Source organism: Haliotis asinina, chromosome 8 (genome assembly GCF_037392515.1).
Source record: "Haliotis asinina isolate JCU_RB_2024 chromosome 8, JCU_Hal_asi_v2, whole genome shotgun sequence".
Lineage (NCBI taxonomy): Eukaryota > Metazoa > Mollusca > Gastropoda > Lepetellida > Haliotidae > Haliotis > Haliotis asinina.
Genome location: NC_090287.1, coordinates 55754754 through 55772738, shown reverse-complemented (window position 1 = coordinate 55772738; position 17985 = coordinate 55754754). Strand labels below are relative to the sequence as shown.

The 17985-nt window shown below is 40.2% G+C and overlaps 2 protein-coding genes across 2 annotated transcripts; both read right to left on the bottom strand.

Moving 5' to 3' along the window:
* Positions 1 to 4008: 4008 nt before the first annotated feature.
* LOC137295303 (uncharacterized) lies at positions 4009 to 5728 on the bottom strand. Its single transcript, XM_067826617.1, has 2 exons — positions 5676 to 5728; positions 4009 to 5152 (listed from the first exon to the last, which is right to left on the bottom strand). The coding sequence occupies exons 1-2, from the start codon at positions 5726 to 5728 to the stop codon at positions 4009 to 4011; spliced, it is 1197 nt and encodes a 398-aa protein (XP_067682718.1).
* Positions 5729 to 7493: 1765 nt separating this feature from the next.
* Positions 7494 to 12450, bottom strand: LOC137295302 (gustatory receptor family protein 3-like; the record flags this gene model as incomplete). The annotated part of the gene is given in 5 exon segments (XM_067826616.1): positions 7494 to 7550; positions 8086 to 8175; positions 9028 to 9096; positions 11322 to 12410; positions 12412 to 12450. Coding segments are annotated over 5 exon segments (1344 nt in total), but the record flags the coding sequence as incomplete, so codon positions are not given.
* Positions 12451 to 17985: the final 5535 nt, after the last annotated feature.

The following is a 17985-nucleotide window of genomic DNA, read 5'->3' as shown; positions in this document are numbered from 1 at the left end:
TGCCCCAAACCGTCGCGTCACGTTTGTATAGTTTTAGTTGACTTTTTCTAAACCTGATTAGTCGGTAATTTTCAATATCTATATGCGAATAGAGACAGTCATGGTCTCTCAACACCGCAAAAGAGGCTCAGAAATACGTCCAAGTGTAAAACAAATCGAAGCCCAGCCACAATACATACTGGTGAATATTGCAATCAACATCGATCTCCATTGAGACAATATTGACCATTCTTGTTGGCACACTGAATCTATTAAATGTTTTAGAACATTGAGTTTTGGGATAAATAATGTTTAAAAAGACGATGTAAACGCCCAAATCATCAATTATTCTGCACAGGGAAATCTCATTTGACTTTTTAGTAATGGATAGTAGGTGTTCGTCCCTTGAGTGTTTGGTGACCATATTTTTCTTACTTTAATTATAAGACTCTGACAGTATTATTATCCATCACCACTACACGGGGTGGGGGATAATGGAAATATTGGAAGGCAGTTCATCTGTTTGTCCGAGGTATTGGGAGAGGCAAATATTAGTGAGTGAGATAGAGTCAGTGAGTCAGTGAGTCAGTGAGATAATATTTAACGTCACATCAGTATTTCGGTCATATCGCGACGAGATCATGTTTGATATAGAAAAGGAAGATGTGTCGTCAAAAGACAGCAAAAGAACTAGAGTGAGTGAGTGGGTTTGGTTTTACGCCGCTTTTAGCAATATTCCAGCGATATCACGGCGGGGGACACCAGAAAATGGGCCTCACACACTGTACCCATGTGGGGAATCGAACACGGGTCTTCGGCGTGACGAGCGAACGCTTTAACCACTAGGCTACCCCACCGCCCCAAAAGAACTAGAATACAACAAATACAATTAAAACTAGTGCGTAAAGTTAAAACTAATAGCACTATTAGGGCAAAACAGTATAAAACACGGGCTTATACAGCGCCAATGACTGAAGGTAGATCACCATAGTAGGGACCATGGGGACTTACAGTGCCTTTGCTACCTGCATGGACAGAGGCAAATATTAAAAAAAATAACTGTTGGAAATATCGACAAAATGATGTACTGGTGATGCCTCCAACATTGCCACCTGAGTGGACAGAGGCAAATATTTAAAAAAAAGTTGGAAATATCGACATACTGATGTACTGGTGAGGCCTCCAACATTATCATGGCTTTATTTCCTGCTTGTCATCACAGATCAAACTATGGGGAACTGGGAAGGGATCTGCTCAGAAACTGCTGAAAGTTACATGAAGTTATTCAACCATGTACGCACACATATATTGGACCTGTCTTGTGTATGTCATTCACCTCTCCAATGACATTAAGTGCCGCTTATGCCCTTGACTCTTGACAGATATTTACTGTTGCACGTTGGTTAGGTTTGTCGTTTACTATCTTACTCAACGATATTCCAGCTTTATCCGTTCTGTAAATAGTAAATAGTCCCCGATCAGACAATCCAATCTGTAATTGACGCCTTCCTTTATCGCTGACCAGGAGGTGCGGTCGTAATTCATGACATTTGTTTGTAAGGTGTTTACGTTTGCACACAAGGATGCACGTTTACACACGGGTATGCTTATTTGTACACAGGTATTTACGTTTGTTCACAGGTCACAGTATGCATATTTGTACACAGGTATTTGCGTTTTTACACAGGTATTTGCGTTTTTACACAGGTATTTACGTTTGCACACAAGGATGCACGTTTACACACGGGTATGCTTATTTGTACACAGGTATTTACGTTTGTTCACAGGTCACAGTATGCATATTTGTACACAGGTATTTGCGTTTTTACACAGGTATTTACGTTTGCACACAAGGATGCACGTTTACACACGGGTATGCTTATTTGTACACAGGTATTTACGTTTGTTCACAGGTCACAGTATGCATATTTGTACACAGGTATTTGCGTTTTTACACAGGTATTTACGTTTGCACACAAGGATGCACGTTTACACACGGGTATGCTTATTTGTACACAGGTATTTACGTTTGTTCACAGGTCACAGTATGCATATTTGTACACAGGTATTTGCGTTTTTACACAGGTATTTGCGTTTTTACACAGGTATTTACGTTTGCACACAAGGATGCACGTTTACACACGGGTATGCTTATTTGTACACAGGTATTTACGTTTGTTCACAGGTCACAGTATGCATATTTGTACACAGGTATTTGCGTTTTTACACAGGTATTTACGTTTGCACACAAGGATGCACGTTTACACACGGGTATGCTTATTTGTACACAGGTATTTACGTTTGTTCACAGGTCACAGTATGCATATTTGTACACAGGTATTTGCGTTTTTACACAGGTATTTACGTTTGCACACAAGGATGCACGTTTACACACGGGTATGCTTATTTGTACACAGGTATGCATATTTGTACACAGGTATTTACGTTTTTACACAGGTATTTATGTTTGTACACAAGGATGCACTTTTGTACTCAGGTATGCATATTTGTACACAGGTATTTGCGTTTTTACACAGGTAATGGCGCTTGTACACAAGGATGCACGTTTGTACACAGGCATGCACGATTCTACACAAGGATGCCCGTTTGTACACAGGTATGCACGTTTGTAACACATTTAGGCACGTTTGTTGACAGCTATGCACATAGTTTGCACATAAGCATGCACGTTTAGATCGTCACTGTCTCAACAAACAGAAAAAAATCCCAAACTGATGGAATTAATAAATATCAAACACGACATGACCTGTCCAAAGCACTTGCAGCCGTGAGAATATCCTAGGTACGAGGAGTCAAGCTTTCTATTCCTGATTCAGCTATTGTTGTTCTGGAAGTTACATACCTGGTCCTGCTAAAACCCAGAGTCTGCTTACCAACAGCCACAAAATTGTTCAACAGAAATTCTGTGAAAGCACAGTTTCAGGCACGATGGCATGACCAAGTCTTACATTTCCAGTGCCTGAATTGAGAGTATCTCCCATTATCTTATTCACCACTTGCCGAATGTTCATCCTTTCGTCCATTAGTGTCTCACCTTAAGAATGGCCCAGCGATACACGTTCATGTTACGTTAAAATGCATGTAGTAGGGCGAACACATATTTGTCATTCTTTCTGACAGATTTGGTATGTTCCGAACCTAAGGGTGTATTATTTTCAATCCTACACTGAACTTTGAAACTGGTCCCTAAGGGTGCCCAGTCCATAGCCCCAGTAGCAATGTTAGTTAGTTTTGCAGTTGCTTCATAGAACAAGTCTTATATTTGTAGAACTCGTAACCTGTCGAACATGAATCGGTTAGCTGAAGACGATATACCAACAAGACATCACATTTATGTGGGTTTTGTTTGACATTACTGCCGCCAGGGGAAATGGGAAAAAAGATAATATAATTGATGACAACTGATTTAATGTTGTGTATATCGTCCGTAGTCTGTCAAAACAACAAATGAAGAGAAACAAATCAAGTGTCATAATGAAGCACATTTAATTAACATCTTGGAGTATTTATACAAAGCGTCATGTGAAATACAGTCTGTATCGTATGGAACAACTGGGTGAATCTCAGCGGTATGCGGCGCTTATAGTGAACACGCCAATAGACCTCCGAAACAATGAGAGAGAGAGAGAGAGAGAGAGAGAGAGAGAGAGAGAGAGAGAGAGAGAGAGAGAGAGAGAGAGAGTGAGAGAGAGAGAGAGAGAGAGAGAGAGAGAGAGAGAGAGAGAGAGAGATATTATTTTAGGTCTGTCTTGTGAATTATTTCCGTTTGTTTAACACATGTTCAGCAACTTCAGTAAATTATCAATACTGAAATAGACAAACTGTATGCGAAATGGTTTCTTGCTTGTGACCTGAGATACTGAATTTCATTGCAACAGTAGACAAGGACCTCAAACGTCATCCCACCCCTAAAACACTCTCCATACACCCACTGGAACCATCTCCACCATAACCCACTTACCCGACCCCTCATCTGCTTAATGATAAAACGACTCAGTCCCTCAATGCTCAGTATGTCATATTACTTACTGCTTCGTGAACATCAGCGCTGCACATTGCTGGCACAAGGATGCCAACAACATCACCTGCGAGCCAGAATACATTGACTGCAATGACAAATGTGTCCGATGGTCCGTTGATAATTTGATAGGAGACAAAACAGGCCAGAAATATGTCAAGAATGAAACGCACTCCCAGAAGCCATTTGAAGCTTCTGTTCACGATCTCCACAGCCTGGCACAGTTGGGTGTAGTGAAATCTGAGTTCTGGAAGTTGATCGGGGAAGTGTCCATCAGCTTCATCAATCTTCTTTGATAAGATCTTTCCTAAATGTATGAACTGTGCTCGCAGGATTCGAGCGAAAACAGCAATTAAAACAACCGGAAAAAGCCAGGCCCCCGACTGAAAGACGTGCAGAATCACGTGGAAGATGGCTACCCATATGGACGCTGGGAATGGTCGGACCATCGCTTGGATGTAAGCAGGAGAGACTGGTAAGTCGCCAAACATGAAGATGTAGATAGCAGCGATGTTAATAAGACTGAGAAACCAGCCAGTGGCTGTACCAAATCTCACAATCTGACGCTGATCAGGAACTTTAAAAGCAGACGTCATGTAATATGTTAAATGGCACTGGGACATGGAATTCCAGTGCTTGTAGAAAGAACGAAGGTGTGTAAGCTTCTGACATGAAGCGACTATAATTGTAGCGTTAAGAACACAAAGCAACATCCACGACGTTGTGATAATCCGCAGTGGCAAACCTTCATCAAGAGGGAACAGCCCAACTGCACATCGACCAAAGTTGAACCACAGTAAGATGAGAACGGTGTAACAGTACAGACGGTTGACGGAGCGCCACCATCCAGGTGGTCTGGCCGGTGAAGGATATGTTTCCGATGGTTCCACTTTGTTTTTCGCTTGTGTTGGATCAAAATATATCCCAAATATTTTCATAGAAACTAAAAGCGGTTTCAGTTTATCCTCAATGGAAGGGAAAGACTCCTCTTCCAACTCGATATTACGATTGAATCCAACACTAGATTTTGTAATGGTTTCTACTTTCATCTTTGACTTCTGTGCAGAAAAGTCAATAATGTTCCAAATGCAGATTGTCGACAACTCCAACCAGCCAGCCAGCCAGCCAGCGACACTTCACTTCAGGAATGCACTCAGCTAGACCTACAGGCAAGCATCATCGACATGAGCAGAACACTCCACCAATAAAGCAGAGAACCGTTTGATATATTTGTGTTGACTTTGACCTGACCCACTAGCTTGAATTCATTATCTATATTGTTGGACGGACACAGTCCAGCAAGCCATACATTCTGGTGAATAATGGAGCCTAAAACAATCCCTGTAAAGTAAATATCGACCACTTGTGTTGGCGTATGAAATCTATAGAAAGTTTTATAACATAATGTTTTGACAAAGATTGAAAAGATGTAAAGAACCGGAATATCAATTAATCTGCACAGTGATCATCTCATTTGGGTTTATGGACATGGACAATGGACTTCAGGTTCCGGATATTGATATTGATGATATTAAGTATTATTCGCAGTGAGATGGCGCGGGCGTTGGAAATGTGGGTGTCAGTAACATTTGTCGGGAGGTGTTCCTTGTGGATGGAAGATAAGTTTCCAAAATACCATGGAGAAGAGAACCTTTACCCGCTGATGACAGCTGATATGAAACGAGTCTGACTGATGGGATAGAAGTACATTCTATACTGTTCAGGCCATTGCATAATATTTTGGCTTTGGGAATGTTGTGTGAAACAGCACAAGTTTTCTCAAAGTCTGTACAACGTAGTAATGTTCCTGAAGCTCGAAAATACGTTGAACAGTGAGTGAGATAATACATAACGTAACATCGGCAATACTCTAGCCATATCGTAACGACAAAAGGTATGTAATAAGAAGAATTGTATTTATACTTATTTTCGACTAGATTAACACAAATTGATTAAAACTAGTTGTAGTCCGGTATTAAATGTTAAATTATTTCAAAACAACACAATACAAAATAGGTTTATAGATCGCAAACAGATAGATTACCTTACTTGGGACCATACCACGTTTTGTAGAGTTATGGCCCTTGCGTCATGATTCTAAAGTTAGACTGTTAAAGATAAACTGTGTGAGTTTTCTCGGACACGACTGAACTCACATGACATTTGCATCCTTACTGAAAAGATAAGTATCAATGCCGAGTGCAGAGAGATGTCCCCGAATTATTTCCTGAGTTACACGTGCTTTTTTGTTACACGTATTTTCTTTGTTACGTGTCCCTCTAAGCTGTGCATACACAGTGTTCGCAGAATCTACTGACGTTACATGAAATTACCCAAGAATAACTTAAAAAAACTGGTGCCAGAAATTGATCTTTCCTACCAGTCAGAACTGACTTTGAAATTCTGTTGTATTGAAGTCATGATTATGAATGTGCTGTGTTTCGTGAGGTAAGTGATTTCGGAATGTGCGCGTGTTCGCGTGTGTATGTGAATACCAAAACCTGCACATAAATAGCAATAGCTTAATTGTTTGACGGCTGATAGTATCAAGATTTATACCGCCAAAACACACGCATCTGACCATAAATTCTTGAGTCTAATGAAATGTATACAATGCACAGTATCTTTTTTAGGAAAGTATAGGTTCCGAGAGGGTACTGTCACCATTACTGAATATTCTGCACGCATATTTGTAACACACGCGTATCCGATCCTGTGAAACATTGCACAGTTCTTTCTGACTGGCTCACTGTCAAAGCTGACTGCATAAAATACAGTGTAATCATTATGAGGAAATAGGTCGTTATTAGGCTTTCCTAAATGGGGATCCTGTTGATAGTGTTTACCATGAACCGGTAGGTTCCGTGGAAACAGAACCTTTTGTCGTGATTTCAATATCATTTTTGCATGAAGTGTCGTATGTCAGCGTTCACTAATGGCCTCGCTGCAGGAGATATTTAGTTTCCACTTTAACTCTTGTTCCAGCTCAAAAGTTGTTTGATCAGAGTTGCAATGAACATAGTAGGAGCCATGTCCCTTTTCATTTGTATGAAGGCTCTACGTGTAATGAATATAATGAAAAGCTGCAAACGAAATATCTGAATAAAGTTACATATTCTTTTTATGACAATTACATGTGATGCATTTAATTGGCTTTGGATTATGGAAACATCCCGTGAAGAGAAGTAAGTTGCAGGCAAATGTTACGGTGGTCTGTGTCTTCCTTTTGCGATGTGAGTGTCGAAGTTCGTGACATTGCTACCCATAGCAGTGCCACTCTCGTGCAAGGACTCAAATGATTATGTCACTGTCTTGCTTATTCATATGTTTTCGTAAAGGGTCTTGTGACGTTTCTCACGATATTGAGCTCCTCATGATTTGCCATGACAAACCAACAACCCCTCGAACATTTGGGCGCTCCTTCCAATCATCCACATTTAGATGGTTTCCATCACTTCAGTCTACACAAGGCGACTCAGGCTATCTTGAACTGGAGCAGGAGGAAGAAGTAGGTCATGAAGAGTCCACCTAGCTGAAACAGGAAACAGACAGAAATAACAAGGACAACTGTGAACCGAATACTGACGTTTTTTCCCTCTGAAAATGTTGCTTGTTCATTAGTCTCAGTCAGTTTGTTGATACAGGAATAGAAGTCGATAAATCGTTGTGTTTGTATAAAACCTTTTTTCCTAAGTTTTGACTGACACGAGATGAATGAAACTAGATTCTGATGTTTACTCTTGCATCTCATGGCATGCGAGAACCTCTGACAGTTGGTTCGAATGCCAAATTCCTCCTGATCACGTTCCTGCTTGGTGAGCTCCAGAATCAGGCTGAGTAGGCCAAAGTTAGAACCAACCGTCAATACGACCAGGCACCTTTGTCCAGGTTATACAATCGATTAAACATGGCACGCATAGTACACGTCTAAGGTTTGCATCTCCCTGGGATTTTATCGATGGTCGCACTGTTTGATCTTTATAGCCTCTGGTTTACAAGCTGATACCAAGATAGCAGGCTGACTGTGCCAATACGCAATATTTACCGTGTTATCAAGTCATACTTACAGTGAGAATGAACTCTTTAGTGATGACAAAGAAGTCAATAGTAGTGAATCCAACGGACGTGCCTGTCAACTTGGACAGAAACAGGTTAAGCTGCAAGGAGAACACAAACAAAATAGACATAGCTGTTCCATGTGTATACAGTTACAGCTATGAATGACAGTCCAAGATCATTAGATTTCATTTTGAATGATGAAACGAGACATACCAATGTCCAAATTCTACACAAATTATTGTCTCATTCAGTATGTTGTTCTCAATGACTGTTGTTTGGGTGGGTGTAATGTAAGTGAAATGTTCCCAGTAAGAGATACACGTTTGAAGCACATTCCTAAAAGTACTTTGTTCAATTCCTACTATACTACCCATCAGAAGTTCAGATTCACTTAACACTGTTTGTATGTGGCTACAACGAAGAATTGTTGAAAATCATGGTCAAATACCGTGCCTGTGAACACCTGCGTTTTGGTGTAAACAAGAATTTGATAAAAAGTTTCATCGTTTATTGAACGCATGACAATAATTTTTTCAGCGGTACAAATTAGTTTTACAGGACATCAGTTCATGTATAAGCAGTACCCTTAAACAGTATGGATTAGTTTGCAAAATCTAGTTTAGAACAGTTGACTGAAAGAAGTGGCTACATGTACACTAATGACTGTAAACTTTTGATGGATAGTATATATTGTGGGGTTTAATAAATCATCATGAAACTGTGATGATACAAGATGTTCACGAAAAGAAGGTACCAAACGGTGGTACATGTCAAAATGAAAATGTTCATCTAGAAATACATATGAATATATGACACCGGTAACATGTCTTTGGACATTAACTGGCATTGTCGGTAATCGTCAGTGGCACATCCAATTCAGACGTGACCTCGTCCATCTCAAAAGCTCATAAAAACGTTACTTGAATGTTGTAACCAAAATCAGAAGGTACCTGTGCCAGCTGCTCCACGGTCACATCTTGTGTTCCGATACTGAATATGTCATCCAACAGGGAATGAGCCTGAAAATATAACAACCTGGTACATGACAGAACACCATTTGTATGTATTACAAAACATCCATCACTTGAAGATCTAGTACCTGCTCATTTCTAAATAAATATTAATAATTATTTGGCAGGAAACAAAGCAGGCCAGGAACATCTGTAGAATACGTCATGCTCCAAGAAACCATTAGAATCAGTTCGCTAGAAATACTTAGGGTTTCATCAAAACTGGTGACAATGCTCAAAACCTGCCCAGTCTAAGTAAACTTATCCTCAGTACTTTCTGTTACACTCCACTAATGAGTCTAACAAAACCTTATGGGAGGTCGCGTCAGGTAACCTTTGAGATTGACCAATCAGAACACAGCTTACCAAATCGCGAAAGTGCACATTCGCATATACCTTTTGAACCTTTTATCTCGAAAAAGGTTCGTACCCGAACGATTCCGAATGCTATTTAGCGTACGCTCGCTTCCGGGGGATGCACACAACCATGACAACGGTGAGTAAACAGTCGCTGAAAATAGTGTTTTGGCTATTTTCAAGGATGTCATCTTGCGGAAATATTAGGTAATGTTAACCATGTCAGCAGAAACCCCAAAGCGTATATACCGCAGGTCAAATACCTGTGTTATATGCGGATAGATCTGTGTGGAGAGATCTGTGTCAGTGACCTGAATATTTTGTCTCTCCGATCCCTAAATAGTAGCTGTTGTCTGATTGTTTAAGTCTATTTAAGCATCTCACGTTTGATGTGACGGTCATTGGTGGCTCATAGGTTACCTGACGCGACCTTCTACTAGGTTTTGTTAGACTCAGTGGTGGAGTGTAACGAAAAGTACTGAGGATAAAGTTACTTAGGCTGAAAAGCAGCCCACTCTTTGTGGTGCATAATGGAATCAAATCAGCTATCTACAGTAACTTGCTGTTCATTCTTAATATTCGTTTCAAGTAGATTCTGTTAGAAAGGTACGAAGCTTTTAAGAAAATACATCAGGTTGAATCTGACTCTTTGGATCTATATACACCGAAGCATGCTACTGTGAATTCTATCAGTGAGTGGGTGAGCTTAGTTTTATGCCGTCTGAATTCGGTCAAGACATGGACACCAAGTTTACCCTATCCTACTGTTCAGCTTCCGGTCTACTTAACCTTTTTGAAATAATGTTAGATTCTAACTTCGAAAAAGTATGTATATTTGAAACTTCTGACTGTTCGTGTTAATGCATGAAGTGTTATATATGACTGTGTAGTTTGACTTACTGATATCATCGAGCTGGGGCTTAGTATTTTTACCTGGAAATGCAATGTGTTAAGATTTTGGAGATATGTCGCCATGTCGCCTTGGCGGTTTTAATTTGGGTCTGGAATTGTCCATTACCACTGGAGATTTTTAAGGGAAAGTTGAAAGCAGTTGCTTTTCAACTAGAAAGACAGTACCATGTATCTCTGTATCATAATCACGATTGTCTTTGATTTGAATACAAGAGAGAGATTCCGGGAAGGAATCCTTTGAACCAATATCATGCGATGTTTTACCGGCTCCACACCAGACGCCCCCAACTAGTACCTTCCTATCTGAACCGCACTACCCCCTCTGGTACCCACTGATTGCAGGTCACCCCTCCAACTTTCAACCAGCTCATAACCTTCATCCAACTGGCTCATAACCCCCATCACCCTTTAATCTCATTGTTCATAGATATATGTTTGCAGGGGTGGATGCAGCTTTATGAGAAAGGGGTGTGGGGTTGGGGGATGCACACTTCAATTTCACCAATAGTTATCAATAGTTATTTCACAAAATAAGACAAACCATGGTCATTTTGAAGAATTCTTAGCGAAACAATTTTGCCAAAGCAATTGGTAATTCTCTGTGAATACCATAAGTTATCCATGTATTTTTTAATGTTTAATGAGTTTTATATGTTCCCAATTTCTCATACTTCACTTGGCTTGTTTGCTGTTTTTTTCCTTTATTGCTATTATGTACAAGACATGATGATTTGTAATACAACCGTCCTGTATCAGATTTCCTATGCGATTAGGTATGACGTATTTATAAACTTTTGCAACGTAATTGTTTGACAATATGTGCAGCAATTTGATTAATGTGAAAAGACCTCAAACTCCAAAACACCCTCAGCTTAACCACTGGTACTATATCCAATCTATCTATCGAAATCACCTATGCATCAATTCATGAACCATTATGGCCTTCTCAATGACACATCACTTACTGCATCGTGAACGTCAGAGCTGCACATCGCTGACACAAAGATGCACATCATACTACCTCCGAGCCAGAATACATTGACTGCGGTGACAAATGTGTCCGATGGTCCGTTGATTATTTGATACGCGGCAAAACAGGCCAGAAACATGTCAAGAATGAAACGCACTCCAAGAAGCCATTTGAAGCTTCTATTTACGATCTCCACAGCCTGGCAAAGTTGCATGTAGCCCAATCTCAATCTTGGCAGTTGTTCAGGTAAGTGCCCGTCCGCTTCCTCGATCTTCTTTGATAAGACTTTTCCTAACTGTATGAACTGTCCTCGTAGGATTCGAGCAAATATAGCAATAAAAACAACCGGAAAAAGCCATGCCGCCGTTTGAAAGACATGCAGAACCATGTTGCAGATAATCACCCATTTGGACCGTGGGAATGGTCGAGTTAAAGCTTGGATGTAAACAGGAGAGACTGCTAAGTCGCCAAACAAGAGGACCCCGAGAGCAGCAACGTTAACAAAACTCAGCAACCAGCCAGTTCCTGTGCCAAGTCTTACACATTGATACTGAAGGGGAGATTCAAAACCAAAAGTCATGTTATCTAATAAAGGGCATTGGGACATAGAATCCCAATGCTTGTAGAAGGAACGAAGGTGTGTAAGCTTCTGACATGAAGCGATTATAATAGTAGCGTTAAGAGCACAATGCAACATCCATGTCGTTACAATAATCCGCAGTGGCAAACCATCATCAAGAGGGAACAATCCAACTGCACATCGGCCAAAGTTGAACCACAGTAAGATGAGAATGGTGTAACAGTAAAGACGGTTGACGGAGCGCCACCATCCAGGTGGGTTGGCCTCAGTGACATATGTTTCCGATGGTTCCACTTTGTTTTTCGCTTGTGTTGGATCGAAGTAAAGCCCCAATATTTTCATTGAGACTAAAAGCGGTTTCAGTCTGTCCTCAATGAAAGGGAAAGGATCTCTTGCCATTTCTTTAGGGTCCTTTTCCAACTTGTTATTAGCATCGATGCCAACATCAGATCGTGTAATGTTTTCGACTTTCATCTTGGATTTCTGTGCAGAAAAACAAGGTGGGCCAGTTATAGTCCTATCAAATGCAGATGTGCGACACTTTCAGTCAATCCTTAATCACTTCAACAATACCACTTAGCTTCCCAACCTGCAAGAAATATCGCCATCAGCACAACACTCCACCAATACGGACGCATCACGTTTATTACGTTTTAGTTGACACTGCCAAAATCTGACCAATCAGCAAGTATTCAATATCTACGGCCGGACGGACACAGTCCTTGTCTGTTAGCTCTAGAAAAGTGGCCGAGAAACACGACCATGTGTAAAACAAATCGAAGCCAAGCAGGCAATACATTCTGGTGTGTAATGCAATCAACATTGATCTCCTTAAAGTCAATATTGACCATTCGTTGTTGCACATTATCACTATTAAGTGTTTTAGAACTATATGTTTGGAAATAAATAATGTCTTAAAAACGATGTAAGTGACCATCAGTCTGTTCACTCATAACCTGATACATAATGGGTGTCCGTCCACTAAATACTTTTATGTTATACACTTATGTAATCAGATCAGGGACACTCACACAATGAAGTTGGCCAGGTTGGAACGGTTGTTCCACTCCTCGTGCTCGGTTGTCCAATTGCCTCCAAAACAATGCAGGCAAAAAGTATAAAACACACACACACAAAATATTGAAATTCAATGAGTGAATGAGGTAAAATGTGAAGTCACTTTGGTAATATTTCAGCCATATCGTGACTAAAACAATGTATAGAATAACTATAATGAGAGATATACCATCCTGTCAACGAAGGACATTAAAATAACTAGAATATCACAGATATATAGGTGAAACTAGTAATGAAATCTAAAACATTTTAGCTGTAAGGGACAACGCAATATACAAATAGGCTATACATCTATAGATCATACTAGGGACCATGGGGACTTACTGTACCTTTGCTACCTTCATGGACCCTAGCTGGATTTACACCATCCCTTTAGCCGGTGTCGATTGTACGAAATGTTAGCCAAATTAAAACAACAAGAATACTACGTTTAAGAAGCCTGGTGTGTTTACATTGACTTTGAACTTTCTTCGACTTACGTGCCCTCTCAGGAGGACATTAACTTTACAATAATTCAACCCCCTTTGAGGGTACATCCACTAACAGTTCAATTTCCTAATCTAAACTACCAATCGTTAAAATACATCTATCTACATAACATATTACTCAAACTTCAACAATTAAATCAATTTCCTTTAAGAAACCAATAATTAAATCAATTTCCTTTAAGAAACCAATAATTAAATGAGAACTGTGTTAAAAAGATCCTGAACTGTTTTAACAGTAACATATTTATCCCTTGTGATGGAGAATCAACATTGTCAAGCAGTGTATGCTTGACCGTGAATGAAATTCAGTATGTCGAGTCACGAGTATGAAACTACTTCACATACAGTCTGCTTTAGTATTGATAATTCTCTCAAGTTGCTGAACATATAAGTATTATCTGTTCCTCATGCACGGGTGCACACACGCACATGCACACGCACCAGAACACGCACAAGCGCACGCACGCAAGTACAGACACAGACCGATAGACACAGTGACACAGACACAAACTCATGTGGGCCAATATGAAATAAAAATGTACGAGGGGATTTCAATACGTTTTGAGCCTTGCATAGAAAAACACAAAATATTGGCATGAATCACATTTATTCTTCAACATAGTTCCCTTGTGAGTCAAGACACTTGTTCCATCTTTTCTGCCAGGCGCCATTTTGGTCCTCACACCAAGACTCAGTAGCAACAATAAGCTCATTATCATCCTGAAATTTACAACCACGCAAGTGTTTCTTGAGATATGGGAACAGATGGTAATCACTTGGTGCCAGGTCTGGAGAGTAACGGGGATGCGGCAAGATTCCGTACCCGCATTCTGCAGCAGCGGCTGCAACGCGAGAGGTGTGTACTGAAGCATTGTCTTGATGTACAAGAACACCACGTCTGATCTTGCCCCAGCGCTTCTCCTTGATTGATTGTCGCACTTGCCTTAGCAAGTTAGCGTAATATTCCCCATTCATTGTTCTTCCTTTTGGTAAGTAATATATGTGGATGACGCCTTTGCTATCCCAGAAGACTGTCGCCATTACCTTCTGCACTGATCTGGAAGCTTTGATTTGTTTGGTCCTGGGAGAAGTGACATGTTTCCATTCCATGGATTCTTGTTTGCTCTCAGGATCATAGTGGTGGATCCAGGTTTCATCACAGGTTACTAGCCTAAAGTGAAAATCTTCTGGATTCTTTTTGTATCTGATCAGCATGGAGTTGCTTATGGTGACCCTTGTTTGCTTCATTTCATCTGTAAGCATTCTTGGCACCCATCTTGCGCACACCTGCTCTGTACTCAATTTTATTAATTTTCACTGCCGTGAGGGGGTCTCTTTCTGTCAATGTGAGCTGTTCAATAACTTCTGAGAGTAGGATACCAAAACTTATATATCACATCAGCTACACTCCAAGGTTCAATGTCGTACCATAGGCTCAAAAGTTATTGACATCCCCTTGTATGTTAGAAATAGATGTCCACAAACATACAGATGTTAACACGGTAATTAGTAATGAAATGAGGACAATAGCTATAAGCAGTTCTACTCTCTTTCGGACCACTCAGAATCGGCTGTGAAACTGAACTGAGTTTAATTATGCATGTGCTACTATTTGTGATGTCCGGTATTTCGGTATGGGTACATGCTTGTACATGTGTCTCCCGATAGACTGCGTGCAGCAGATTCTTGTAACAAAACTGCCGTCGATGTGGGGGCAGTTGGTTGACGTCAGTTCATGTGCACATATGACTCTGTAATAAATCTGTACCTGATACAGACTCTAAAATGTTCGGTAATGAAATATCATTACCATTTACATCGCGTATTACTGTAGATATATGCTTCAATTATATTAAAATCGGATTAAATCCAGCGACAATTAGGATGTCAATGGAATTGCATTGGAGTATGACGATTGCGGATATTTGACAAAAACAGTATTAATAGCAGGTGGATTCACTGAAATCCAAAAGGACTAAATAATAATCTTGCAGTGTTTGGCTCTTAAATATCTCCAATAATGAAAACGTGCGATCCCTCTTATATATGGGTTGTATCTCAAAGACAAAATTCATCGATCAGATCAAAAAGGTCGATGGACTGTGAAACACTGAACATCGTTCAGTGACTAATTTTTCATCAAAGTGAGTTAGTGAGTTTGTCGCTTTTAACAATATTCCAGCAACATCACGGCGGGGGACGCCAGAAATGGGCTTCGCACATTGTCCCCATGTCCCGGGTCTTCGGCGTGACGAACCAACGCTTAAGGAAACCACTATGTTACGCTTTAGTGACTGAGTTAGTGAGTGAGTTTAGCTTTACACCGCACTCAGCAATATTCCAGCTATATGGCGGTGGTCTGTAAATAATCGAGTCTGGACCAGACAATCCAGTGACCAACAGCATCTACATCGATCTGCGCAATTGGGAACCGATGACGTATCAACCATGCCTGCGAGCCTGACCACCTGATCCCGTTAGTTGCCTCTTACGACAAGCACAATCGCCTTTTATGGCAAGCATGGGTTGCTGAAGGCCTATTCTACCCCGGACCTTCACGTGTTATGTTACGCTGTAACCACTAGGCTACCCCTGCCGCCCCTTTTCATCAAAGGTGAGTGAAATAACGTGATAGAATGTAATATAGTGAAGACCGATATAAAGCCTCGCCAAAGGTGTTCCTTTGCTGTGTATACAGCATTTCAGTTACAGTGTCAATAGCATCTAACAATTTATGCACTAAGCGTCGTATGCTACCTGATACAAATGGCCTGACCGAACACGGTATTTGTTTTTCATTCCAACGCTTGCTCAAAATGTTTTTATGAGGATTGCAATCTAATAATGCAAACCCGAAAGGCTAGACTTAAGGAATGATTTTTTCATTCCACAGTGAGCGTTTGAAGAGGTTCCTCATATGGCTCAGTTCAACATTGTATTTGGAATTAGAATGTTGGTTTGCAGTTGTTGTGCGCAGATTTCTTTACTTGTTTTTCTATTTTCTTCATAATAACTCCTGAATACTACTCTTCGCAAAAGGCACAACAACGTAAATGCAGGCTTTTGGTAGGTTTTCTGCGACCTGAATCTTTAAACCAAATGATGGGATCAGACAAGATTGTATTCTGTTTCCTCTACTGTCTTTATTATACGCGTATACTGATACTGATACTGGTGCTGATAAAACTGTAAAGTCATTATCCATACCATACACTATGTCGATGATGTCGACATTCGTGTGCATAGTGTTACTAACTTACAGATATCAGCACGCACAATAAACACAGACGGGTTAAGAAAGGCGGAAAATTGATTATTGGATTCGAAAAATTAGACTATGTCTTGTTACCTTCGCATTACGTTTATAATCTACATAAATATAATCTTTACGATATGCAAAATATAGACAAGCAGAAACCTTTGCATTTAGTATCAAGAAAAAGCATTTGCCGATTTAAAGCGATACCTGGTTATATTTGATTATCAAATTTAAGATTATCGTGCATGCGGGAATATTCACGGACCTTCAGATTTTGTAAATTAGTGCTTGTTGTGGGTTATCCTTCGCCAGTTCTATGTTCGTTCATCCTGGAGATGGACTTCAAGTGGACTTTCCCAGTTCGAGCCTTTTTACTCGGATATGGATGTTGTAAGTCCTGCTGGGTGCAATAAGGTAGCGAAGGTACTACAGTTCCCCATTATTGGTTTTATGGTATCTGCATGGCATGGCGATCTGGAGTCCATATATATCGTACTTTAAAGTATCAAGATATATCATTATGGTTTAAACGTTGATAGTGTAATTTTTATGCCGCCTTTGCCTTTCCATAATCTAACATTATGTATCATACATATACAACTTGTTTTAGTCACAATATGGGTGAAATGTGTCTATAATCCTCGCTCGATTCCTCAACATCAGAGTTATCTGACAACTACTCTTCAAAGAAAGTCGCCAACATCTTTATTGTTTCCCGAAATCGTAGAGCTACAAGTTGTTGCTAGAAGTCTCACCGTGAGAAGGCACCTTTACCCCCATTTACTTTCAAATAGGTGGGAGCTTGGTTTTTATGAATGTCAGGCATTTAAACGTAGTAATTTCGTCAGATAGCAGCCGTGACTGAGGGGATGATGTAAGTCCATGCCGGAAGCGAAAGCTGTTAGTACCCATGACTCCCAGTGTGTTGATCTTCTTCCAGCTCTTGACGATGTACGCCATTTGTATATTTAATTGCTGATAATTAATATGTCCTATTCACCTTGTTTAAAATTGCACCTGTGATAGTTTGCGTATGTTTTGTCCACATATTAAGTATCCTACACAACTCACAATATGTATGAAATATTCGCTCACTCTTTCTATACAGACGTGTATTCAATATGTATGAACACCTTCATGGTATGGCAGAAGCTGTCATTCCGTTTTAACCCATTCATTCATTCACTCACACATACCATACGTTAATACAGGCACTATATTTACAAATCAACTATTGTGGTCTGTACTAACGAAG